Source organism: Canis lupus, chromosome 27 (genome assembly GCF_048164855.1).
Source record: "Canis lupus baileyi chromosome 27, mCanLup2.hap1, whole genome shotgun sequence".
NCBI classification, from domain to species: domain Eukaryota; kingdom Metazoa; phylum Chordata; class Mammalia; order Carnivora; family Canidae; genus Canis; species Canis lupus.
In genome coordinates this window covers 11,434,261-11,461,868 of record NC_132864.1, presented here as the reverse complement: position 1 = coordinate 11,461,868, position 27,608 = coordinate 11,434,261, and the positions used below count along the sequence as shown (strand labels likewise).

The 27,608-nt window shown below is 46.8% G+C and overlaps 1 protein-coding gene across 2 annotated transcripts; it reads left to right on the top strand.

Annotated features, from left to right (window-relative positions):
* Positions 1-301: 301 nt before the first annotated feature.
* Positions 302-27,556, top strand: BRI3BP (BRI3 binding protein). Of its 2 annotated transcripts, XM_072802156.1 has the most exons (4): positions 302-538; positions 12,026-12,128; positions 22,155-22,238; positions 22,642-27,556. In XM_072802156.1, the coding sequence occupies exons 1-4, from the start codon at positions 317-319 to the stop codon at positions 23,061-23,063; spliced, it is 831 nt and encodes a 276-aa protein (XP_072658257.1). In that variant the 5' UTR covers positions 302-316; the 3' UTR covers positions 23,064-27,556. The 2 variants fall into 2 exon arrangements, with proteins under 2 accessions (XP_072658257.1, XP_072658258.1); XM_072802157.1 differs by lacking the exon at positions 22,155-22,238.
* Positions 27,557-27,608: the final 52 nt, after the last annotated feature.

The window sequence follows — 27,608 nt, the reverse complement described above, 5'->3', positions numbered from 1 at the left end:
GGAAAAGTTAAAACAAACATATATATATTTTTTGTTTTGAACGGTGGAAGCCCCCGGCCTCGGCTCCGCGGGCGCGCAGGTCGCCGGGGTCGCCGGCGGGACCCCGCGTCCGGGGGCGGGGCGAGGCGTGGGCAGGGCCGTCGCCGCTCTGCGCGCGGGGCGGGGCCGGTGGCGCTGCGACAGCGGCGGCGGCGGCGGCGGCGGGCAGAGGCGCGGCGCGCGGCCCCCGAGCGCGCCAACGCGGTCCCCGCCGAGCCGCCGCGTCCCGGGTGCGGCCCTCAGCCCCGCTCCGCCACCGCTTCCCGCCGGCCCCAGGATGGGCGCGCGCGCCTCGGGCGGGCTCCGGGCCCGGGCCCGGCTCCCGCGGCCGCCGCCGCCGCTGCTGCTGCTGCTGCTGCTCGGGCTGCTGGCCCCGGGCGCGCAGGGGGCGCGGGGCCGCGGCGGCGCCGAGAAGAACAGCTACCGCCGCACGGTCAACACCTTCTCGCAGAGCGTCAGCAGCCTGTTCGGCGAGGACAACGTGCGCGCCGCTCAGAAGGTGGGCTCCGGGCTCGAGCCTGCGGTCACCTTGCCCCGGCCCCGCGCACCTGGCGCCGGGCGGCGGGGCGGGCCTGTGCGGGGCGCGGCCTCCGGGGCGGCGGGGAGGGGGAGGCCGGCCTGCGCCCCCGGGGCTGCCGCGCGCCGCGCACCCCTCCGCGCCCGCGCCCGCGCCCGCGCCCACCCCCGCGCCCGCGCCCACGCCCGGCCGGGGTCGGGACTGGCCGCCGGGGCCGGGGCCGGCGCGCGGCGGGCGCGCGTGGCCCGGGGCGCCCTCCGCTCGGCGCCAGGCGCTCGTCCTCGGACCTTGCCCCCTGGCTCCGCGTGGCCGGGGAGGCCCCCTGGGCGACGCTGACGGCGGCCGCGCCTCTCATTCATTCATTCAGCGCCTTTGAATGAACACCTACTGTGAGCCAGGCGGCGCGCGGGTTGCCCAGGGGGCGCCCTGCGCTCTCCCCAGCAGCCCCGCGCTTCGGCTAGCCTCGCGCAGACCCACTTCCCCGGAGCACCTGAGGCCCTCCTCCTTCTGCTTTGAAGATATTTAGGCCTTTCATTTCTTTCTTTTCTTTTCTTTTCTTTTCTTTTCTTTTCTTTTCTTTTCTTTTCTTTTCTTTTCTTTTCTTTTCACTTTACAAGAAAAGAAAGGGGAGTAGTGCAGTCGGCTCTGTTGCTTTTGCAACCTGGCCCGATAACCCAACTGAGCTCCTACTGTGTGCCGCCCCTTGATTGGAGCATTTTTACTTTGGAGCTTTTAGCAGCCTGCAGATCCCTGTGTGTAGAGCGCTCGGGAGGAGCGCGGGAACCTCACCCTGCACCCTGCTCTACACTCTGGAGCCTGGTAGGTCGGTAGGTCGGGGCTTCACGTGGAGCCAGGTTCCCCGAGAAAGAGGAAGTGAATGAGGGGCAGTTGCATGTGGTAATGTGGTTCCCTCAGTACAGCTCTTGCTGTGCCTCCTGTTAATTTCTTTGCTGTAAGCTAGCCCTGAGGTTTGGGAACTCAAAATCTGGCTCTGCTGCTTACAAACTGGCTGGCTGGCTGGCTTTGCACTAATGGCTTCATTTCTTTGAGCCTCAGTTTCTTTATCCTTTAAAAGGGGCTGATGATAATATCCCCTTCGTTTTGAAGTGGTGATTCTGAATCGTTGGTGCCTTCCTGGCCCAGAGTAATGGCGAGATCAGTATCAGCTACAGCCTGGCCAAAGCACAGATCCACATTGCTTAGCCCTGCTGGAAGGACTTTCAGGGTTTAAAAAAAAAAAAAAAAAAAAAAAGTTTTTTTTCCTGGTGCTCGAGATGGAGGAGGAAAAAATTAAAACCCAAATCAGATTGGTTGGATAATCTTAATTGGTGAAATGATAGTAGGAAATAGTAGGATAGCTGTCATTTCTGACCACCCTCTCCTATGGGTATACAGACACTTCTTGTGGAGGTTCGGGTTCTACTGGGAAAAGATGGCTTTGTAGGTGGCCAAGGGGGGAGAAAGCATGACCCAACACTTGAGGGCAAAAAGATTCTCATCCAGTCTGCCTGGGCATGAAGGGTATGAGCAAGGTGAATCTACACTTACCTCATGCTGTTGTTCTTGAATGACTTGAAGGCAAAAATCTTTTGTTTTAGAGCAAAAAGAAAGTCTGACTCGTGCAGGTGTAAGCACGGGCAACTCGTGTCAGGGGATGGTCCTATGTGAGAGTCTAAGGTCTATGGAAATGAAATACAAAATGATACTTGAGGGCCTAACCTCTGGTTTGATATCAGTAAGACAGCTCTATTCTGGCAAGGAATCTGAGAATCTCAGGGTCAGAATTCTTTCTGGGCTGAAGCAGGGTTTGTGCCTTCAATAGGGATAGTACAAATTTGTTATTTACTTGAAATGTGTTAAGTGCTTCTGTAGATAGAGCAACTGAACTCATCCTTAGAACAACCCTATGATAGGTACTGTTAATGTGTTCATTTTGTGGGTAGGGAAACTAAGGCACAGAGTGGTGACATGAGTGACTTCAAGTCAAGGTGAGTGACAATGCCCGGAATGGAACCCAGGGAATGTGGGCCTAGAGTCCACACTGGTACTTCATAAATCTTCCTGCCTCATGACCCTTTCTGGATCCCCCCATCAATGTAGCATCTAGGGGCTGACCTGACATTTCCTGCCAAGTGTAGCCCAGACTGGCCAGGCCTGGGGGAGATTGTTTTGTTAATTTTTTTTTTTAATTTTTTATTTATTTATGATAGTCACAGAGAGAGAGAGAGAGGCAGAGACATAGGCAGAGGGAGAAGCAGGCTCCATGTGCACCAGGAGGCCAACGTGGGATTCGATCCCGGGTCTCCAGGATCACGCCCTGGCCAAAGGCAGGCGCTAAACCGCTGCGCCACCCAGGGTTCCCTGTTTTGTTACTTTTAAACAAAAACTGGGTCTGCTGGCAACTGTAGTTTTAAGCATGCCTGGGGTTACTAATTGGAGCCAGACCGGCATGGTAGGTTGTGAAGTTTGAGGGTGTTTAAAGAAACACCCCATATTCTAATCTAGGCCGTGTCTAAAATAAACCCGTGATGTTCTGGTTTGGAGCATGGGGCTTGCTGTCCAACAGACGAGGGCTGGAATTACTAGTTCAGTGATCTTGGGCCAGTTGTTTGACCTCTCTGTCTCATTTGTACAGAGATAAATTGGAGGGTTAAATGCAATTAGTCAGGTTGTACAATACTGGGTACTGAATAAGCCTTTAGTAAGTGGTGGAAGATATTTATATAAGAAGCAGTTTCATCTGGTAGGAGAGTGATATACTCATTTATTTTTTAAAAGTTATTAAGCAACTTGTGCATGAGTGTTCATTGCTGCACTTTACTCATTAGACAAAAAGTGGAAATAACCCAAATGTTTATCAACTGATGAATGGATTAACTGTGGTCTGTGCAAGCAGGGAATACTATCCAGCCATAAAAAGGAATGAAGCACTCAGATTAAACTTGAAAATCAAATGAAAGAAGCCAGACACAAAAGGTCACACGTTGCATGATTCCATTTATATGAAATATCCAGAACAAGCAAATCCATAGAAACTGAAATTAGATAAAATAGTTGCTAAAGGGCGGAAGTGGTGGGGAGATAGGGCATGACTGCTTAGTTGACAGGGGCAATGAAAATGTTCTGGAACTAGCTAGAGGTAATGATTGCACAACAGTGTGAGTGTACTAAATGTCACTGAATTGTATACTTTAAAATGGTTAATTTTATGCATGTGTATTTTATAACAATTTTTAAAAATTTCTTAGGCACCTACTATATGAGCAGAAGCCAGACAAAATGTCCCCTCTTGAGGACCTTTCATGGGACAGGCAATAAATAAGTCAGATACATAAAACAAGATTATATCAGAGTGATAAGTGCCATTAAAGAAAAAAAAAAAAGAAATAAGAGAAGATGATGCAATAATAATGAAGAAGAATCTTTGTTTAAGCTTAATGGGCTGTACCATTCTAAGAGAGAAGCTCTGTTATTATCTTCCCTTTTTTATGGACGAGGAGAGCAAGGCATTGAAAGGTCGAATGAATCTCTTGGCCTTCCCTCCCACCGTCCAGCTAAGCAGTGCGAGAGGGCTGGGAGTGCCCACACTGGTAACCTCTGCAGAATTGGAAATAACTGGAATAGAGTGGCCAGGAAAGTGAGCTGAATGAGAAGGAAGTAGAGCGACAAGAGTGTTCCAGGCAGAGGGAACAGCATGAGCAAAGGTCCTGTGGTGGGAGTGGATTTAGTGTGTGTGGGCCAGGGAGGTCAGTTGTAGGGCTGTGACAGTGAGCAAGGGACAGAGGGAGACAGCTATGTCACACAGGACCTAGGGTTTAACAAAGCAGGCTCAACAGTGATACAAGAAAGACCTTGGGGGGAGCCAAGAGAAGGGGGTCCAGTGCCCTGCCTGGAGGCATTGGGTAGGGGGTGGAGGAAGGGGCGTGAGTTGGGTCTGGGAAGATGGGTTGGCAGGGAAGGAAAGGGCTAGGACAAGGTTGGGGCCCAGTTCACAGGCTGGCTGCATAGGGATGTGGATCTTGGGGAGCACAGGGGAAAAAATATAGCTGGACCCATGCCGTGGGAGCATCTGAATCCTAAGCTGAGATCTGGTGTTTTTAGTTGTTGTTGTTGTCGTTATTTAAGAAGCTTAACATTTATGGTGGTGGTGGTGTTTTTTTTTTTTTTTTTTTTTTTTTTTTTTTAAATAAGGCCACAAGCACTGGGTGTTATTCTGTATGTTGGTAAATTGAACACCAATAAAAATTATTTTATTAAAAAATAAAAAAAATAAAAATAAGGCCACAATTGCATGGAATCCCATTTCAAATAGCTCAAAAGTGATAAAAGAAGAAATTCGCTTGCCACCTCGGATCCCATCTCTATTCTCCTTCCTAGAGCAGCCAGATTATTCTGAGCATACAGATAGATCCTGCCTCTTCATAGGTTTTCTGTTTGTTTTTCATTATGCATGCTGTTCCACTCTTCCTTTTCTTCTCCTCCTCCTTCTTTTTTAATTAATAAATTTTGGAGACCAGATCCTATTGGTACATTACAGCTTTGCTTCCTTCTTTTTTGAGGGCTGCAAAAAGCAAACTATTGATCAGGATATACCATAATTTAACCCACCCCTGGTGGTTGATATTTTGTTAGCTTTCCGTCTTTTGCTCCTCCAAACCCGGCTGCAATAAAGGTCTTTATCTAGAGATTTTTCTGTGTGCATATAGACAAGTTCATCTGCAGATTGTTAGAGATGGGATGGCTGAGTCAAAGGGTCTGCACCCTAGGTCCTTGTTTTTCTCTTTTTTACACGTACCACGCATGTGCATGCACACATCACACACACACACACACACACACACAGGCATGTTTTTTTCTTCACAGGAACATTTGAAAGTGAGGTGCAAACCTCACGACGCTTTCTCCTACCGAACCATAATACCATTGTCTTCCCCCCAGGAAAAAACCCTTACATTTAGTACAATAAAACCTCATCAGTTTGTAGTCACATTTCCTTTAGAGCTTTCCAAAAAATCTAATTTGCAGTCAGGCATTGCTCACTGCATTTGGTTTTCATGTCTCCTCAATGTCCTCTAGTTTGTCAAGGTGACCTCACATTTTTTTTTTTTTTTTTTGTAGGGGGTGTGGAGAGCTTTTCTGACATTGCCATTTTTGAATAGCACAGACCAATTGCCTTTTTTCCCCCTTGTTTTGGTAACAGCTCTATGGGGCTATAATTCAGATACCATACAGTTCGGTCATGGAAAGTTCAGTGGCTTTGAGTATATTCAAAGAGCTGTGCAGCTATCACCACAATCAATTTTTAGAATATCCTCTTCACACTAGAAAGAAAATCTGTACCCATTAGCAGTCATTCCCCTTCCCCCATCCCTAGACAACCCCAGATCTCCATTCTGTCTCCACAGACTTGCCTATTCTGGACATTTCATACAAAGGGAATCACACAGTGTGGCTGGCTTTTTTCAGGATTCATCCATGGTGTAGCATGTGTCAGAAGCTCAGCTCTTCATATGACCTTTTATTTATTCATCAGTTGTTGGATATTGGGTTGGTTCCACTTTTTGGCTACTATGAACAATGCTACTGTAAACATTCACATACAGGTTTACACAAACCAAACATATGTTTTCAACACTTGGGGTATATGCCTAGGAGTGGAATTGCTGGGTCACACGGTAACTGACATTCAAGCAACCACTGTACAGATGCACCATTTAGATTCTCACCAGCAGTGTATGAGGATACCTGTTTCTCTTGTAAACACTTTGTCATTGTCTTTGATTATAGCCATTGGAGTAAAGCTGAAATGCTATCTCACCTGGTCTTGACAGACCACTCTTTTTCCTCTTTTAAAGATTTTATTTTATTTTTTAAGATCCTATTTATTTATTCATGAGAGACCCCGAGAGAGAGAGAGAGAGAGAGAGAGAGAGAGAGAGGGGCAGAGACACAGGCAGAGGGAGAAGTAGGCTCCCTGCAGGGAGCACGATGTGGGACTCGATCTCGGGACTCCAGGATCATACTCTGAGCTGAAGGCAGACATGCTTAACTGCTGAGCCACCTAGGCATCCCTTAAGGATTTTATTTTTAAGTGCTCTATACAACCAACGTGGGGCTTGAACTCATAACCTCAAGATCAAGAGTTGCATGTTCCACCAACCGAGCCAGCCAGGTGCCCCTAGACCAGTTTTTCTTGAAGTGTCCCGCAGTATGTATTGTCTGTTCCCCGGTGGCTAGATTGAGTGCATACATACCTATCTGGCAAGAACTGTACCGAAGAGGTCTTGTGTACTTGCTTGGCGTCAGGGTGACTTTCCCTTTTGTGATTCACTTGTGATCTGTGCATATGTCCCAGGATTTTTCGTTCTTGCAGTCTTTGCATCTGGTGTGTTCTTCACATGCTAGGGCAAACTCAAAACTACAGAAACTTCTCTGACTTGCTCATCAGGACACATTTGCTGATTTTCCTTGGAGCTAGTTTGCATGAGCCAGGAGGTGATGGGGCGAGGGCGGGGGTGGGGCGGGAGGCAAGATTGGGATGTAGCACACCATCTAGACAGAGGTGGGTGTCCAGGCCTCTCTGCTTCAAGAGGAGGATAATGAAATCCCAGCTTGAGTAATTTTGTCCCTCCCACGGTGACAGCCGCAGGCCTCCTGAGTCTGTTCACCTGAGTCTTCCTTGTTTGACCTTTTCATCCTGAACGTTGTGCAGCCTGCCCAAAGGGAGAAAGGATCCTGCAATGAACCCCACACCCATCACCCACAACTTCTGTTTTTTAACTTTCTGTCATTCTTGTTACATGTATCCCCTCTTCAAAAATCAATTTTTAACCTTTAATAATATTTTAAAGTAATACAAGACACGTTAACTATGTTAGTCTGTATCTTTAACAAACAAAAAGTTTGCAAAAATCAGGACCACAAAACTCACAGTTCATGGCAATATTCTGTAATGACCAACCCTAGGCCAGGGGTCCTGTAGGATGCCTGTCAGCTGCCATGGCTCTGTTGTTTTTCTCTTGATGAGACTGTAACTGTGAGGTTCATGGGGGAGACACGTCAAGGGCACAGGCTCTCAGCCTGATTCAAGTTGCCTTAGGTTGAAGGGCTCTTCCCTCTCCCGCTGCTCTTGCATCCACAGCAGCTTCTGCGGTGGACAAGCCAGGCCCTCATTCTGGGGCCGAGTCTGCATCCATACTGGGCAGGCAGTGGGAGCATTGCTCCAGACTCCAGGCTGTGGTGTAACCCCCCTGGTAGTGGCTCCGGCTACCCTAACAGGACCACATACTGTCCACCCTAAACAATAGGAATTTACTAGAAATGGAGACCACAGTGTTGGCGCAGTTGTTTCTTCCAAGGCCTCTATCCTTGGTGTGCAGATGGCTGTGTGCCCCCCTCCCCCCCATGTCCTCTCGTGGCTGTCCCTCTGTGTGTGTCCTCTTCTTATAAGGTCCCATTGAGTTAGGGCCCATCCTAGTGACCCTGTTTTACTTTACTTACCTCTGAAGGCTCTATCATTAAATCCAGTCACATTCTGAAGTCCTGGGGATTAGGGCTTCAACAGAGGGATTTTGGGGAGAGCACAGTTCATCCTCCTCAGGGCTCCCATATCTTTGCCAGGTGAGGTGGGCCAAAGTCTCCTGCATTGCTGGAGCAGGAGGTAAAGCAACAGGCTAGCCCACAGGGTGAGAGCAAATTGGCCCAGTGCATGGTTAAAAGACCAATGGTGGGCCCTTCCCTGTTTCCAACCTATCCGGCCCTGGCTCATTTTCAGGATGGGCCTGTTCTTCCTTCTGAGCAATACCAGTCATGCTTGGGCATGAGGATTTCCTAAGGATGGCAGGGCTCCAAGCACCTACCTGGAGAACCTGTGTGAGTAAGTGCTGTGACAGAAGTGTCCTTAGCAGCTCCAACGCCTGTGCCTCTGGTGTGTGCCGGCCCCGTGTGGAGGCCTTTACAGGTCCGAATGTCCAATCCTGTCTTGGACCCAGTTGACAGCTGACAAAACTGAGGCACAGAGAGTTTCATAGCATAAGCACTGGTATCTCTTCCTTCCAAAACAGCTGCTTCCTCACACCCTTTCTGGGGGAGCTGGTGCCATCTCAAAGGCCCAATGCTCTCTCCTAGAAAAGCATAATGCCCTTCCTTTTACCTCCGTTTGAACACATTATAAAAACTGCTATGCAATTGCAAACCAACATGTACAAATCATACATACTTTGTGCGTTAGGATGAACAAAACAGGGTATATCTGTAAAGTGGAATGCTACGTGGCGGTTAAAGGAATGAACTACTGATTCCTGGTACAACAGGGGAAATGTCATTATGAGTGAAAGAAGCCAGACGCAAGAGATCATGTATGGTCTGATTCTGTTTGTATGGAAAAGTCCAGGAAAGGCAAATCCATAGAGACAAGCAGATTAGCCGTTGCCTAGGTTGGGGAGGAGGGATTGGGAGGAGGTGACTGCTAACAGGTTTCTTTGGAGGGGATGACCATGTTCTAAAATTAGATTGTGGTGATGGTTGTATAACTTTGTAACTTTGTGACTATTCTAAAGACTATCAACTTGGACACTGTGAAAACATGACCTTAATGGTATGTAGATAATATGCCAGTAAAGCTCTTTTTTAAAAAAGGAGGGTTCTTTTAGGGGAAAGTGGGGGGAGGAAGACAGAGAGAATTCCAAATAGATTCCCTGCTGAGCGAGGAGACTGATGTGGGGCTCAATCTCACAATCCTGAGATCATAACTTGAGCCAAAACCAAGAATTGGATGCTTAGCCGACTAAGCCAGGTGCCCCTAAAAAGGAGTTTTTAATAAGTTTTTTTTTAAAGATTTTATTTATTTATTCACAACAGACACAGAGAGAAAGAGAGAGGCAGAGACACAGGCAGAGGGAGAAGCAGGCTCCAAGCAGGGAGCCCGACATGGGACTCGATCCTGGGTCTCCAGGGTCACACCCCAGGCTAAAGGTGGCGCTAAACTGCTGGGCCACTGGGGCTGCCCTAAAAAGGAGTTTTTTTTTTTTTTTAATGATAGTCAGAGAGAGAGAGAGAGAGAGAGAGAGAGAGGCAGAGACAGAAGCAGGCTCTATGCACCGGGAGCCCGATGTGGGATTCGATCCCAGGTCTCCAGGATCGCGCCCTGGGCCAAAGGCAGGCGCCAAACAGCTGCGCCACCCAGGGATCCCCTAAAAAGGAGTTTTAATTGAACTATTACCAATATGCCTTCTACCTGGGTGAAGATGCATCCTGCCTCCTCCCTCCACCAATGAGAGGGGCAGCTGCCCTCTTTTCTGTGACACATGTGCTTTCTTTTACATTCTCCACGTGGTCTTTTTGTTTGTGTGGGGTTTTATTTGTTTTTATTTTTTTAAGTAGGCTCCACCCCCATTGTGGGGCTCAAACCCAGGACCCTGAAATCATGAGTCACATGTTCCACCGATTGAGCCAGCCAGGTGCCCTGTTTTTTTCTTTAAATCCCAGCTCTTCCTTTTTTTTTTTTTTTCCTTTTTTTTTTCCTTTTTTTTACCCTTCCATTTTAAAATAGCTTTATGAGGTATAATTCCTGTACCATGCAGTTTATCCACCTGAAGTGTACCATTCAGCCTTCGTTAGTCTGTTCAGAGTTGTTCACTCATCACTACATCAATGTTAGGATGTTTCATTACATGTAGAAGAAATCCTGTACCTTTTAGCCCCTGGCAGCTGCTGGTCTACTTTCCATCTCTATGGCTTTGGCTCATCTGGACATTTCATACAAATGGAATTGTACGCTATATGGTCTCTTGATTCCAGCTTCATTCCCTTAGCGTCGTATTTTCAAGGTTCGCTGATGTGAACCTTCCTTCCATTTTATAGCCAAATAACATCCCATTGTATGGACAGACCAGCCTTTGTTCATTGTCAGTCAGCTGATGGCCTCATGGTCTTTACATGTACAAATACCTTTAGGGCAATTACCTAAGGAGGAAAGGATGATTCCTTGCAGGACATGTTGGGGTCAATGCTCTGTGAGAATGTAGGATGTCAGTAGGAATTTTGACCATTTACCAGGTGCTCAAGCCACCTCCCATGAATATCCCACTTAATGTCCATAAAACCAGATGGGGTAGATACAAGTACATGGATCTCTTAACTGGAGCTCTGGGACATATTGGATGTATGCATCTATGTACCATGCACACATACACATCCATGACTACATGGTTAGCAGTAAGAGCCAGAGCTGGAACTTGAACCCAGGTACTTGAACTCCCAGCTACATGGGCTTTCAGCCAAGCCGTAGAACAGGGGGATGGAGGAGGTTATTAGAGTCCTTTTTCTCCTAGATGCTGTTTCAACCCTGCCCCCTTCCCCTGTCCTGGGGCAGTGATCCAGCCACGAAGGCGGATTCAAATAGCTGTAGCCAGGTTACCCTGAAGCATTTATTGCCCATATATGAGTCCAAGAACCCAAGTCTAGGGCCTCGCTGTGTTGTCACTCCCATTTGCTGTAATAGCACAGGTGGGAGCAGCCTACATGTCCATGGGTAGGGGATTGCTTAAACATCTGAAAGGAGAATGAGGCACCTCCATACAGTCTGAGCTTGAGTAATCACCAAGACCATGTCACATGAGAAAAACTGCAGAACTGCACATTCGCTGCTGCTCATGGCGAGAACATTTGTCTATCATTACTCACTCCACGCATCTAAGGGAGGCCCGAGGGGTGAGTGGTGACAACAATGCCTCCAGAAGGAGATTTGCATCATGGGGAGTGAGATGGGATCCTAACTTTTCACTGAATTCCCATTCACAGCTTTGAGTTTTATACCATGGTACCGTAAGTACCAAATATTACTTATTTTTTTTCGAATATTATTAAAAAAAAATAAGTGAATGAGACTGCACCTCAGATTCCTATTCCTCTAGTCGGTGGTCCTTCAGAATCACCTGGAGAACTCACGAAGCCCTCTGAGGGTCCGGGCTCTTAAAGCTGGGTGGGACTTGGGTCTCTAGCGCTTCCACATGCCCAGGAGATGTGACGCCACTCACGTGTGAGAACCACCATCATCTTTGTCCTTGTTCCTCATGGCAGTACCCAAGCTCTCGGAGAAATGGGGTAAGGATGGAATCTACCAGTGATAAAAAATGAGAAATGAGTCAGAGAAAAGTGGAGATCTTAACCTTGACATGAGCGGGAGGGTTCTAGGAGAAAGCAGAGGTGGAGCAAAATAGCTTTGTGGGGCCCTCCTATCTCCCATAGGTGTGCCACTCGGCCTGTAGAGGAGGAGGCTAGACCAGATTTCACCCAGCTCTGGCCTGCCGAGCTCACTTCGGTGCCAGGGCTAACTCGGCTGCTCCTGGTGCAGCCTCCATCACCGGCTGGCTCTGTTTTCCCATCAACATGTAAACCAGCAGGCCTGGCTAGACTAGGAGATGGGGCGTTGTCCGAGTCGATATAGTGACCATACTCTTGTTTCTGCAGTTCCTGACCAGGCTGACTGAGAGGTTCGTGCTGGGGGTTGATATGTTTGTCGAAACCCTGTGGAAAGTTTGGATGGAGCTCTTGGATGTTCTTGGACTTGACGGTATGTGGTGGTGGTGGGGGGGCACTCATTAAAGGCACTGTTTTATTCTAGTGGTTCTCAAAGTGTGCACGCAGTATCTGCAGTGGGTGGCACAGGGGACCCTTTGGAGGGGGCAGTCAGGCACAAATTAACATTTTTTGTTGTAACAGTTGCATAAAGAAATGGCCCATCCAAACTGAGATTCACAGAAGCTATTTAGGGTAAGGTACATGTGGGTAGTGCTGACTCGTCTGCCCCCAGGCAAACTACATGGATCAGAGGTGCGGCTTCTGGGTTGTCAGGATCCATCACAAACTATGACAGTTATTTAGGCAGAAAGGGAATTATCTATTTATTTATTATTTTTATATTGTATTTGTTTATTGAGAGAGATGGGTATAGCAACAGAGACAGCGAGTGAGAGCATGAGCAGGGGGAGCGGCAGAGGGAGAAGGAGAAGCAGGCTCCCTGCTGAGCAGGGAGCCCAACATGGGGCTCCATCCCAGGACCCTAGGATCGTGACCTGAGCCAAAGACAGATGTTTCACTGACTACACCACCCAGGCGCCCCCAGAAAGGGATTTAATAAAGAGCTTGGGGCATTCACAGAGTTATCAGAAGGGCTGAAGGAGTGGTGTGTGGCCCCCAGAACACTGCTGAACTGGCCTGCCGGGGGAGCTGCTGTTCTGCCCCAGGAATCAGGAGGTTGCCGCTGGATCTGCTGAATTCAAGGACATGGCCCTGGTCCAGGCTGCCACCTCTGTTGCCAACAAGTCTGCAGGAGCCTGTGTTGAGGTCCCCAAGACCAGCCCCAGGTTCAGTGAACCACTGGGAGGACTCGGGACTCAGCATTGTGGTCATGCTCATGGCTGTGATTTATTATAGTGCAAGGACACAAATCACCATCAACAAAGGGGAAAAGACACTCTAATTCCTCTAGCAACCATTTGTGATGACAGGTGTCGTCTACTAGGGAAGCCCATCAGAGGCCCAGCACCCAGAGTGTTTTTAGGGGCTGCTTAGTTAGGCACCTTCTGCCTGGCACCACCCAAAATTCCCAACTCCCCACAGGAAAGCAGGTGGTCAGCATAAACTACATTATTTGTGCAAGCAGTCCAGGCACAGGGAGTCCCCCCTTGACAGGGAATGGAGGGAACTTCCCACTATACGTGTGTTTTTTCCACACCACTAAGCAATAAACTCATTCTCTTTGGACACTGACTGGGTGTCCCACAAATTTAACTGAATCTGACCCCATCTATCTGGAGATAGTATCAGAGCAAACCCACAAGGCAAGGGCTCATCCCATAAGACTGCCCCTCCCTCTTCCCGATGCCAGTCGCAAACCCACCTGTGCTTCTTACCCACTGGCTCTAGATTGGGGGTTCCCATGCCCCCTTGCTTGGGTTTGATATTAATCACCCATTGCTAGAGTGGCTCACAGAATTCCAGAAACCCATTTCTTTACTAGGTTACCAGTTTATTATGGAGGGATGTAAGCCAGAATAGCAGATGGAAGAGATGTGCAGGGCGAGGTCCGTGGGAAGCGGCACAGAGCCTTAATGTTCTCTGAGCTCCCCAGCCTGGAAGCTCCCCAAACCTGTCCTGTCAGGTTTTTATGGGGGCTCTGTTACACCGATATGATTGGTTAAGTCCTTGGCTCTCAGTGATTTACTCAACCTCTAACCAGTCTATGTTCCATGGAGGACAGGGGATAGGACAGAAATCCCAGCCCTCTACTCACGGGTGGCTCTCCCAGCCCCCAGCCCCATCCTTAGGGCTTTTCCAAAAGTCACCACATTAGAATATGCTCAGGTGTGGCTCAAAGAGACTTATGAATTATCAAGACTCCTTTCCTGCTCTCGTCCTTTATAAAACTCCGGAGGTCTTAGGAGCTCTGTGCCAGGAATGGGGATAGAGACCAAATATATATACTTATTATTGTATATAAATCACCATATGACACTTCAGAAATCCAAGTTCCCAAATGCCAGCCAAGAGTCCGTCTTACCCACACACCTTTCTAGAGAGCAGCCTCAGACCTGCCATGTTAACCCTTCCTGCACACCTAACACGGTGTCCTCTCTGGGCCCGTCATTCCTTCTCAACCAGTCAGCAAGGGTGATTTTTGTTTTTATTACTACTTGTGCTGCTTAGAGTGATTAAAAAGATTAAAAAAAAAATTAGGTGCCTAAGTGACTCAGCAGTTGAGCGTCTACCTTTGGCTCAGGTCATGATCCCATGACTGGGATTGAGTCCCACATTGGGCTCCCCCCCCACAGGGAGCCTGCTTCTCCCTCTGCCTGTGTCTCTGCCCTTCTCATGAATAAATAAAATCTTTAAAACAAACAAACAAACAAACATTAGTCCAGGCAAGTCATTCACTTTAAAACTTCCCAGTGACTCCTGTTGCACTTGGAATCCGCACAGGGCTCCTGCTGAGAACCGTCAGCCCCAGGGATCTTCCCAGCCTCCCTACCCAGCCCTTAGCCTCCAGCCTGTTCTCAGACACATCTGTTCTCAGAGCCCTTGGCTCCTTTAGGTTTCCCTGCCCGAGAGCACCCTCAGCCCTTTGCCTGCTTGGGTCTTTCCCATCCCCAGCTCTCTGGTACATGACACCTCCTCCAAGGGGCGCATCCTGACTACCCTGTGTACAGGAAGCCCATCTGTTCTCACACCCACCATCCCATATCGGCTGTAAGGTCCTGCGCGTGCATGAGGATGTGTGTGTGTGCGCGTGCGCGCGCGTTTATTGCCCATCTCCCCACTACTTTGCTGCTGGTATGAATTCATTTGTGTCCCCCCAAAAGCACCCCAGAAGCTCCAGTACCTGTGAATTTGAACTTATTTGGGAATAGAGTCCTTGCAGATGTGATCAAGTTAAGATGAAGTCATCTTGGATTAGGGTGGGTCCTACATCCAATGTCTGGTGTCCTTATAAGAGGAGGGAAATTTTTACACAGAGAGAAACACACAGAGAGGAGCCGGCCCTGGCAGAAACCAGAGAGGTACGGCTACAAGCCAAGGACGCCCAGAGCCCTCAGGAGCTGGAAGAGAAAGAGGGACCCCCTATAGAATGCTCAGGGATCACAGCCCTGCCCACACCTTGAATTCAGAATTCTGGCCCCAGCCAGCGAGACAGTACATTCCTATGGCTTTAAGGTACCACATCTGGGGGCAGCCCGGGTGGCTCAGCGGTTTAGCGCCGCCTTCAGCCCATGGCATGATCCTGGAGACCCAGGATCGAGTTCCATGTTGGGCTCCCTGCATGGAGCCTGCTTCTCCCTCTGCCTGTGTCTCTGCCTCTCTCTGTGTGTCTCTCATGAATAAATAAAATCTTAAAAAAAAAAAAAAAAAGGTACCACATCTGGTCATTTGTTATAGCAGCTGTGGGAAACCAGTACAGCCCTGCCATGTGCAGAGTCTCCCAGAACCCTCCTGGCCACCTTTGACACTCCCACCTTATGGAGTGGAGACCGGGCCCCATAGGTGGGTCTCCCTGGTTCACAACTGGTGTCGTCCCCTTCAGCCCCTGGGAACCGGTCTCCAGCCTTGAATCACTGAGTTCAACCTGTAGGAGGCCTTAGATCAGCTCAGGCCACCTTACCACTCAGGCAAAGAATCCAAGGCAGCGGCACCACCCTTTGACAAGATGCTATGCCACCTGCAGCCTCCTGGGGCTGCTGAGGACCCCCCGTGGGAGTCCAGCTGAGTCAACACATAACACAGATACAGCAACTGCATGCAATCCTGCTTGGACTCCGTATTCACCCCCTGCCCAGATTGTTAAACTCTAGGTATTTCCATCCCCCACCAATGGGCCCAGGAGAAGCAAGCCTGATTGCGTGAAGTTGCATGCAACTTGGAGTGGAAAGCTAGAGTAGTGACAGCCTCCTGGTTACCCTGGAGAGGATCAGAACAGCATCATTCCACAGAGGCCCCAAATGCTGGTGTTCAGGGCGAGGGCAACTAGCACATTCCAGAGGTGAAAGAACTCCCTTCCATGTCCTGTTTTCTCCTCGTATTTAGCACATAAGCTTCAAAACATCCAAAGGCCTTTGGGATTTGCTTTTTAGGATTAGAAGTTTGAGTGTGCAAAAGGCAGGACACTGTATTCCAAAGTTGGACATTCTGTTGCAAAATGTTTCCATGAGCACAATCCTGTAACTTCCCACTCCAGAATTTTCAGGGTACTGGTTAAAATGGAGCCTCCCTAGCCCGAGCAGCCAGTGGAAATAGAATGCCAGATGATGTTACACGTTCTAGTTGCCACATTAAAAAAGTAAAAAAAAACATTAATTTAATAAAGTATTTTAGTTAACCCAATAGATTAAAAATATTGTCCTTTCAACTTGTGATCAATATGAAAAATTATTAATGAGATGGCTTGCATTTTGGGGGTATTAAGCTTTTGAAATCCAGCCTGTGTATGACACAGCACACCTCCATTCAGACTTGCCACGTTTCAAGTACTCTGTGGCCAGTGGCTACCATAATGGACACCGTGGCTTTAGTCCCGCTTTGGGTCTGGTGGCTCAAGACACTCTTCCTGGGAAGTGGTGCCTTTGTCCAGGAGTCAGAAGGATGCATTTAAGTCCTGAGCCTTCATCAAGCTGTTTACTTTCTCTGAGGTCTTGGGGAGCCACTTACCAAATGTGCTATGACCACACAGGATAGTGTGGGGAGTGGATGGCTCCCGACTCCTTGCATTCCCAGCCTGCCCTTGTCTAGCTGTGGGACCCGGGGCAAATCATGCCCTGTGCCTGAGTCCCCACATGGGAAATGCTACGTATCATCAGCGTGTCGTGAGGACCAGATGATGATTTGTGCCCAGCAGTTAGCATAGTGCCTGGCCTTGTAAACACTCCATGGCTCACGAAGGGGCTCTGCTCCAAAATTAAGTCGTCGTTGTGCACTTCTGGGACCCACCCAATCTCGATTCTCTATGTTGAGGGACATCTACATCCAGCTGCACAGAGCCAGCTCTCCCTGGGCTCTGGATGGGGGTGGGCCCCTTATCCAGGATAGTTGGCAGCCTCACATGGAGAGGATCCTTGACCCAGGAAACCACAGGGAGAAGACCACGTGAAGATGAAGGCAGAGATCAGGAGGATGCTTCCAGGAGTCAAGAAAGCCAGGGATTTCCCACACACCCCAGAAGCTGGGAGGAAGCTTGGGATGGATTCTCCCTCCTGACCTCAGAAGGCACCACCCTGTTGACACCTTGACCTCACGCTGTGCCTTCCAGACCATGTGAGAATATGATCCTGTTGTTTAAGCCACTCAACCAGTGGTACTTCGTTGTGGCAGCCCCAGGAAGTGGATACAGGCAGGACATCAGAGTTGCTCGTGTCCTATTTAGGATTTTGAGAGTCTCCAGGGGAGGCAGGTTGCTTCTTACCACCCTTGCTGCATAGAAATGCAGTTATTAGAGTCATACCTGTGTTAACATTCTCTCTCCCCACCTGGAAATCCCCCTGGGGGTCCTTGTACCCTCTGGTCACCTAACTTAGCTCCTTGATAACATGGCAGTACATGTTACATGGCTTTGGTTATTAAGGCTAGTCCAGTAGTTCTCAAAGTATGCTCTGAGGAACCCTGGAGGGGTTCCCTGGGGCTCTTCATGGGTATCTGCAAGGCCAGGCATTCAAGGCACGCTTCCATAGTTTTTTATATCAATTCCATGTTGATAATAGTTAAATACATTGGGCTAAATATCTTAACATCGATGTTTCTTTTTTGCTCTTTTTTTAATGTGGCTACTAGAAATATTTAAATCACACCTGTGGCGCATGTTTTGTGGCTGGCATCTGATTTCTGCGGATTCAAAACCAGATCTGAAGAACCAGCCCTCTTCACAAAGCAGATATCACAGAGATTTTTGTAAAAACACAAAATATCTCCACTGTTTTCGTTGTGAGGGGTTTTGTTTTGGAAAGCAGTTATTTTTCATGAAAAATATATTATTTGTGTTAACATATAATGGGTTTGTTATTATTTTCAAACAAATTAAGAATATTTAAAAATGAATTTATACTTTTCACTTAATTTTTCTGTAAACCTCAAACTCCTGAAAAATTAAGGATACTTAATAAAAAAAAAAGTTTAGGAAAAATTAACCTTAAAATGTAGGTATATCTAAGTACAAAATCATAATGAAGTTCTTTTTATTTTATTTTTTATTTCTTATATATTTTTAAAGATTTTATTTATTTATTCATGAGAGACACAGACACAGGCAGAGGGAGAAGCAGGCTCCATGCAGGGAGCCTGATGTGGGACCTGATTACAGGACCATAGGACCACACACCCCCAGGCCAAAGGCAGATGCTCAACCGCTGAGCCACTCAGGTGTCCCTTATTTTATTCTTTTAAGTAGCCTCCATGCCTAGCATGGAGCCCATCATGGGGCTTGAACTCACCACCCTAAGATCTCTGAGCTGAGATCAAGAGTCAAACAGTCAGACACTTAATTGAGCCACCCAGGTGCCCCCAATGAAATTCTATTTTTCTTTTTTTTTAAGATTTTATTCATGAGAGACACACAGAGAGAGGCAGAGACACAGGCAGAGGGAGAAGCAGGCTCCCTGCAGGGAACCTGATGCAGTACTCGATACCAGGACCCCAGAATCACCACCTGAGCCAAAGGCAGGTGCTAAACCACTGAGCCACCCAGGCGTCCCAAGCATTTGACTCTTATTGTTGGGGTTGTGAGTTTGAGCCCACTAGGAGTAGAGATCACTTAATAAATAAAAGTTAAGAAAAATGGATCAGTGTTTCAAAAAAAAAGAATTTGTTGGAAATTAGCTTTTCTTTCTACTGTGATAGATATAAATAGATAGAACGCATCGAAACAAAATCTTGGAGCCCTGAGACCAAAACAGTTGGTTTGTCTCATCGTTTGCTGGGATTAAGTGCAAAAGCTTCAAAGTCAAAGCTACAGTCAGTCAGATGCTCCTGATGCCTCTGGAAGGCACCATGAAGGAGTGCAGCGCCCTGGCATTTAGGGAGTGAGTGCTGGGTGGACCCTGTGCCTTTGGCGTGGACAAGGTTTTAGTATACGTGATTGGGCCTAGTGAAGTGGCCAGCTAGTTGATGCACAACAATCTGATCATATTGGAGGCAGCAGACTGCATGGGGTGCTAGGAGGATGGGAGACAGTCGGCTGTGGATACATTTAATGCCTCAAAAAAGTTCAAGTCTTCCCATCTCATGCTCACTCCAGATCCTCATGTCCCACCTTCTCCTCATGCATGGAGTGGATTATGCATCAGCCAGTAGGTCTCACAGCGAGGCCCTCTGATCAGCAGCAGCAGCCGCAGCAGACCCCAGAACCTGTCAGAACTGCAGAGTCCTGGGCTCACCCTGGACCTATGAAATCCCATGGCCTGGGGGTGGGGGCCAGCTGTGTGTGTCCACAGGCCCTCCAGGGGAGGCTGATGCACACACTTGAGTTTGAGAACTTGGGGTGAACGTTAAAGGTACTTAGGATAGAGCCTCCCTAAGGCGGTAAAAGTAAACAGCGCTATGAGGAGACAGGCCATTCCAGGATATGGGGCTTTCTGCAAGAAAACTCACCTTGAAAGCTAGTCTTCAGGAAGTCATTGTCACAGGACTCCTCCAGATTAAAGAAGGCGAACGCAGCATGGCCGTATATGAACCATGATCGGATCTCAGTGGGAGGGGTGTGGATTGGGGAGATGAATGATAGGGAATTCAGTATTCTTAGTTATGATCATGGTATCGTGGTTTTGAGGAGAACATTAATTCTTAAACACAAAAGTCATCAGATTTGGATAGGAAGAAGTAACATTGTCTCTATTTATAGACGGCATGATTTTATCTATAGAAAATCCTAAAGACTATACCAAGAATCTGTTAGAGCTGATCAGTGAATTCAGTAAAGTCGTGGGGTGCAAAATTCACCTACAAAAATCAGCAGTACTTTTATACACTAACAATGAATGATCTAAAAAAAGAAATTAAATTATCCCATTTACAGTAGCATCGAAAACAATAAAATACCTAGGAATAACTTAACCGAGGAAGCGAGAGATCTCCACTCTGAAAATTGCAAGACACCGATGAAGATAACACAAATAAATGGAAAATTATCCCATGTTCATGGATTGAAAGAATTAATATTGGTAAAATGTCCATTATTTACCCAAAGTCATTTGCACATTCAGTGCAGTTCCTATCAAGATTCCAATGGCTTTTTTGTTTTGCAGATGTAGAAAAAAGATCCTAAGATTCACAAAAGATCCTGAATAAGGAAGAACAAAGTAGACCAGATTCCAAGTTGTATAAAAAGCTATAATAATCAGGGACAGCGGTTTAGCACCACCTTCCGCCCAGGTCGTGATCCTGGAGACCTGGGATCGAGTCCCACGTCGGGCTCCCTGCATGGAGCCTGCTTCTCCCTCTGCCTGTGTCTCTGCCTCTCTCTCTCTCTCTGTCTCTCATGAATGAATAAATAAAATCTTTAAAAAATAAATTAAAAATAAAGCTATAATAATCAAAGCAGTATACTGCTGGCATAAAAACAGACACAGAGACCAATGGAAGAGAATTGAGAGCACAGAAATAAACCCATGTATATACGGCCAACTAGCATTTGACAAGGGAGCCAAGAATACTCAGTAGAAAAAAGACAATGTCTTCAATAGATGGTGCCGAAAAACTGGATATTCACGTGTGAAAGAATGAAATTAGATCCTTATGCTACACCCCTCACAAAAATTAACTCAAAATGTATTAAAGACTTAAATGTAAGACCAGAAACCATAAAACTCCTAGAAGAAAACAGGAAGTAAGCTCTTTGACATCATTGTGGCGATGTTTTTGGATTTGACACCAAAAGCAAAAGTACACAAGTGAGACCATATCAAACTGAGAAACTTCTACATGGCAGAAGAAACAGTCAACAAAATGAAAAGTATCCATGGAATGGGAAAAAATATTTGCAAACCATATATCCGTTAAGAGGTTAATATCCAAAATATGTGAAGAACTCCTACAACTCCATAGCAAGAAACTCAGGCAGCCCAGGTGGCTCAGCGGTTTAGTGCTACCTTCAGCCCAGGGCCTGATCCTGGGGACCCGGATTGAGTCCCATGTTGGGCTCCCTGCATGCAGCCTGCTTCTCCCTCTGCCTGTGTCTCTACCTCTCTCTATGTGTGTGTGTGTGTCTCTCATGAATAAATAAAACTTTTTTAAAAAAAATGAAAGAAGTCAGATAAAGACAAATACCAAATGATTCACTTATATGTGGAATCTTAAAAAAAAAACTCATAAAAAAGAGATCAGATTTGTGGTCAGAGGTAGGAGGTAGTGGGTGGGGGAATTGGAATGAGGTGGTCAAAAGGTAAAAATTCTTAGTTGTAAGATAAATAAGTACCAGGGATGTAATACACTATATGATATGGTATATTTGAAAGTTATTAAGAGAGTAGTAGATCCTAAGAGTTCTTGGGGCAAGAAAACTTTTTTCTTTCTTTTTTTTTTTTGTATCTATATGAAGTGATGGATGTTAATTAAATTTATTGTAATAATTTATGGTGATAATTTCACAATGTATCTAATAAGTTGTGCTCTATACCTTGAGCTTATACAGTGCTTTATGTCAGTTATAGCTCAATAAAACTGGAAAAATATGTATGCTGAAGTATGATCTTTTGCATCTTTCAAATTGCTCAGTTAAAAAAAAAGTATATGATAAAATATAGTAAAATGTTAACAACTGTTAAACCTAGGTGGTTGCAATAGGAGTTTTATTTTACTATCCTTTTAACTTTTCTGTTTGAAAATTTTCTTAAGTCGGGCACACAGAAGATGCAACTCATTCATTTCACTGCATGCTTAAGATGGAACTTCATGTATGATTAGGTTTGACTGTGAGTAAGAGATCCAAATTATCAGCAGCTTAAACAAGATGGAAGTTTATTTCTTTGTGAAAGTTCACAGGTAGGTGGTTAGGCAGGTAGGTGGCTTTGCAGCACGTTGTCCTTAGGACCGAGGCACCTTCCATCTTATTGCTTCCCAATAGGTGACTTCCCTTTCCTTATGGCCCAAGACAGCTGGTCCCACTCCTGCCATCGCTTCCACATTCCAGCAGGCAGAAGAAGAGGAGGTAAAGGGCGCATTCTTGCTACTTTTAGGGAAACCCCTTGAGGCCACCAGAGAACACCTCCTCCTCGACCAAAGCTTAGTTTTGTAGCTACCAGGGAGGCTAGAGATGCCTTCATCCCAGGCAGCCACGTACCCAGGCTAAAATTGGGCCTTTGTGACTCCAGAAGACGAGAAGGAAGGAAATCGTAGGACAGTCTGTAAGCTCTGCCCTGCCAGGAAAGGTGTTTTAAATTCAGGATCTGGCAGGTAGTCTTCTCCCAGGGCTTAGTGTGAGGGGTCACAAGGCAGCTGTTTCTGGTTCCTTACTGCAAAGACCAGCAAAGAGCCGAGCTGCCAGGCCCCACGTGGAGAGAAATCCCTGGCATCCCCATGACCAGCCACTGTCCTCCTTTTCTGTTCTGCAGTGTCGAGCCTATCGCAGTATTTTAGCCCAGCCTCAGTGGCCAACAGCCCAGCCCGTGCCCTCCTGCTGGTCGGCGTCGTCCTCCTGGCCTACTGGTTCTTGTCCCTGACACTGGGCTTCACCTTCAGCCTCCTGCACGTGGTATTTGGCCGCTTCTTCTGGGTCGCCCGGGTCATCCTGTTCTCCATGTCCTGCGTGTATGTCCTGCACAAATATGAGGGGGAACCGGAGAATGCAGTCCTGCCCCTGTGCTTCGTGGTGGCCATCTACTTCATGACCGGGCCCATGGGCTTCTACTGGCGCAGCAGCCCCAGTGGCCCCAGCGTGGAGGAGAAGCTGGAGCATCTGGAGAGTCAGGTCAGACTGCTCAACATCCGCCTCAACAAAGTGCTGGAGAGTCTCGACCGCGCCAACGGCAAGTGACAATCAGCCAGCCGGCCGGGTCCCCTCACACCAGCGCCCTCTCTCAGAAGACAGAAGAGAAGACGGAAGAAAAGAACACCAAACCCCAAACAATCTCAATAAACATTCCCGAGCAGGACAGTGGCGCTCCGTGAGGGTCTTTCCGGCCACAAGTCAACCCTTAGGACACGTTCCCAGAGGAATGACAGGATCGTTTGTGTAGAACTAACTACCCACAAAGTGTCATTAGTGGTGGAAAAAAAAATATTTTTTAAACAAAGGATATAACCATATTCGCTGTACAGTCAGAGTTTATCTGTGCATAGAGCCTAAAGTTAATTTTTTCAAGCACTGAAATACATCTTTTGTAAGGTTTTTTAATAAAGGCAGGTCGAGTCAAGTTTAATAAAACTTTACACCTAGGGGGAGAATGTGCTAATTGGACACTTTATACCCAAAGTTCCAATGCTAGCGTTTGTGTGTTCACAGCATAGGGATTGGCGGGTGAGGTCTATATGTGTTATTCTCATGTTCCAAAACCATGAGCTTCGTTCTTTGTTATTTTTGATTAATGGTGACTTAGCTGATGGATGTTTTCATTTCCGGGTGTGGGCAGTTGGGGTCCAGGATGAAACTAAACATCTTTTGGGTCTTGTTGACCCCAGCCAACCCCCCCACCGCCCCCGTCAACCATATTTCTAAAAGAAGAGATTATTATTTCTAGAAAACCTGAGATTATTCAGGATTTTTCCCCCCTTCTGAACCTTGATGGATTTTAACCTCCACATTTTGTAAAGGAAAACTCAAGGACCAGGCAAGACACGTCTTTGGGGTCTAATGCTGAGAGCCATGTGGGTGAGCACCACCACTCCCTTGGTCAGGAGTCTGGGTGACATCCCACAGTCACTGTCTGCCCGGCTAGACCTGCAGAGGACAGGTCTGCTCTCAAGGGTTTTGGTTTGTTTCATTGTGGTTTGGGTTGTCTCAGGACCATGGAAGGAAAACAAACTGTAGCAGCTAATAACATTTCCAAGTCTATTGCTGCTTATAAGGCATTCTCAGGAACAACAAGCAGCAAGACACACACCTTGGAGAAGATCCGAATTATCTTTCCTGAAATTTTTACGATACATGTGTTAGGTGCTTTCCGTCTGAAGTCTGCCTTCATTTTAGGTGGTGCCCAGGGGCAGAGAGGGACTTCACTGGGCAGACAGCCATGGGGGGGCCTCCGCAGGGGCACCTTGCCAGCTGGCTCAGGGGTGGAGGGAGACGCCCTGGCCTCGCCCCCCACCCCCAGGCCTGTCAGTTAGCACTAGGAACTTGCTCGGGCTTTGGCAGATCGCAGCTTCCAAGGCCGCGGGGGGTTTGACTGCCTCCAGGATCCTTCCCTGCCCTCCCCTGCCCCGGGGGGTGAGGGGGGAGTTCATTCACGGAGCCCCTGTACGCAGGTTTGCAGAGACCCCCCTCAGATTGGCCGGAACCAAGACCCGACGGTCCACGTACCATTCTGGAGACAACCCAGCTCTCCGCCAGCTCTTGTACGGCATTTCTGTGAAGTTTTATTTTCGGTTGCAAATATCTGGAAAACAGGAGCAGATGTTTTTTAAGGATGCTTATGAAACTTCTATTTTTAAGGTGCACATAACGGAACTCAAACTCTGCCACATTCAGTTCACTTCCTGAAACGCATACCTGTTGTCCGGGGTTAGCTCGGGCAGATCTTCATCCGGGGGCATCAGAACCCATGGTTTCTGGATCGAAGCTGTTCCAGTTTGGCCATTTAGATACTTCCAGAGAAATCTATTTTAGCACAGGGTATAAAAATTAACTCCAGGGAGGCCATCCTTGCCCTCCTTCCTTTTGTGCATTTGGCTCTTGTGTGTTGGGCATTGCTTTGCTTATGCTGGCCAGGGGAGTATTGGCATTCTGTGCACAAAGCTTTCAAGTCCCTAAACCATCACTGGTCTGGATAGAATCTCCACTCCGTTCTCCCTGCCACCTTCCCATGCGAGGCCTGAAGGGCACCGTGCTGTGTTGAGATCTAGACAGGAAAACCTTTTGGACTTCCAGGAAATCCAGGGAGGCACGTGCCCCTCGGTACTGGTGCGTTGAGACCTCGGGCAGCAGCTAGACATCGCAGTGTGGGCTCTGAGGCCAGTCTTACAGGCCGATACGCTCACGTGGAAGACAGCTTTATTTTCAATGAAGGAACCTTCAGTTAAATAGGAATAGCACTTCAGGGCAGAGCATTCTTTGACATTCCGGTAGGAATCGTAGATGTTAGATCTGAATAACTCTAGCTCTTTAACACATAAGTCTGATTTTTTTTTTTTTTAAGTCTGATTTTTGTTTGGGCATTCTTAACCCCAAATAGTTTGGGATTTTTTTTTCTTTCTCCCTTCTACAGAAGCTTGTTGGGGTACTTGGCATCTCCCCGGGCTCCCATCTTTTTCCTCTCTTTTGTACATGGAAAAAATGTATTTTTGTATCATATCTCATACCTGGAAGAGAAATCCTTCTTTTTATGTCTCCCAGGCTGTAGAATATATTAGTGCAACACTTCATTCAATGTGATGTAAAAAAATCCTGACAAGGACTACTGTGAATGGGTTATAATTACCACTCCATTCTCTAGATATCTTAAAGTTGATCAGTGTTTATTTCCCGGTGCCTCTGTGTCACAACAAACACCAAAAACAGAAAAGAGAAAGGACCAGCTATCTCTAACTCCTGGACTTGTGTGGATCCTCTGGAGTCTATTGAGAATGACCTCTTCTCTGACATGCTAGCAGAGGTGCTCCAGTGGCACATCAGCCTTCCATAAGTACACTTCCCATACCAATCAGGATCGGCATCATCTGCCATCTGGGGGTTTTGGGCATCATTGTTTCAGTGATACTCCATTTCACTTCTGGTAACAAAATGCGGCAATAGAATTTCTCGAAAGCTGGTCTGGTGAATTGTGCCAGGGTCCTTATGAAGGTAACTGGGTGATGGCCCAGGAAGGCTAATAGCATTGAAAGAAGGTTTTTAACACAGTTCCCTAAAGCCAATGGGCATAGCATGCCACACAGGATCCCCCAAAGCCTGTCACATGCAGGGTCAGGAAGCGGAGAGGGGGTCTGTGCTTAATAACTTTGGGATGGTGGGAGGTGACCAGGTTCAAACATTCCCCACTGGGTGCCAAGTGCAAACATGCAGGTCGGAGTCGGTGGTTGGGAGGATTATAATATGACATTGCACACCCCTGAGGGCTGGCTCATGGGGAAGCTGTGAACCACTTTGGTTGCTAATCTGTCTCTGATTCAGCAGCCATATGGAGAGGTTAGGAATGACAGGTCACATAGCCAGTGCAGAATCGAAAACATAGTTAACACAACCTGTCTCTAGTAGCAATCCTGAACTGCTTCATTTCTATGCTTCCTGCTACTTCTTAAGAAGCTCTAGATGATTGATACCTGGTAACTCCTCCCTGATGGGGTTTGAATTGTCTGACTTAACCCAAAAGCCAGCTCTGGCCATCCAGCTGGCTCAGGTAAAAAGGAATTCCTAAGGTCCTATGATGTCATCCCCCCCTCCCCAACTTTAAAAAAAAAAAAAAAAAAAATATATATATATATATCCATTCTGCAAAATTTTGCTTATGGTCATTTGAGTAATTGAACTTTTACTCCTCACTTGTGAATAGTGAATAATAGAATTATATATTTTTTACAGGTTCTAACATAGCACCCTTAAAATTAGCATTGGACAACCACTAATATGATGTACAGTATCTGGGTTAAACAAACTTTGTTCAGAGTACTGATTCTGTGCTTTGCTCCTCAATGATTCCCTGATTTGCAGGAGATACACCAGGACCAGTCTTTCCATTGTGGTGGTATTAAAAGCTGATTGTCATTTGCATTGTCTACTGAAAACCTTTGGGTGGCAGCTAATGGTGTTATAAACCATATGTTCTAATGTCTTTTTGCAGATTTTAAGGTTTTGTTATAGTGTCAGCTTTAATATTCGCATGTGTGTTAAATCTCTGGATACCGTGTAATTAAATTGATTTCTTGTGATGGTGACGGTGATTAGCGCTCACTTAAAATCCAGCGAAGCAATTATTTCCCCTCTTAACTGGAAATCATATTTGTGAAGTATGGTGTCCCTTATCAACAGTGTATTCATGATTCAGTTCATATTTTGTGTATCTGTTTATAAATTTTCTATAGCATTTGATTTCACACTTAATATAAATCCATTTAATTTGAATATGGTGGTGTGCGTGTGTGTGTGTGTGTCTGTGTGGTGTGTGCACACTTTAGTTCCATAAGCCTTGGGAAGCTGATTCTACGAATATCAAATATAAACATAAATGTATAAGGCTTATTTTATTTGCAAAATGATACATACATTCCTCCTATTTATTAAATCACTGGCTTTAGTGTTCTGTAGAGATATTTGTAGACCGATTTCAGAACAGAATGAAAATATTGTGAAAATTACAGCTTAATAAATGTTTATTGTAATTTTGTTGTATGGACTTCCTAAATATATTTCATTACTTCTGACCAAGCATTT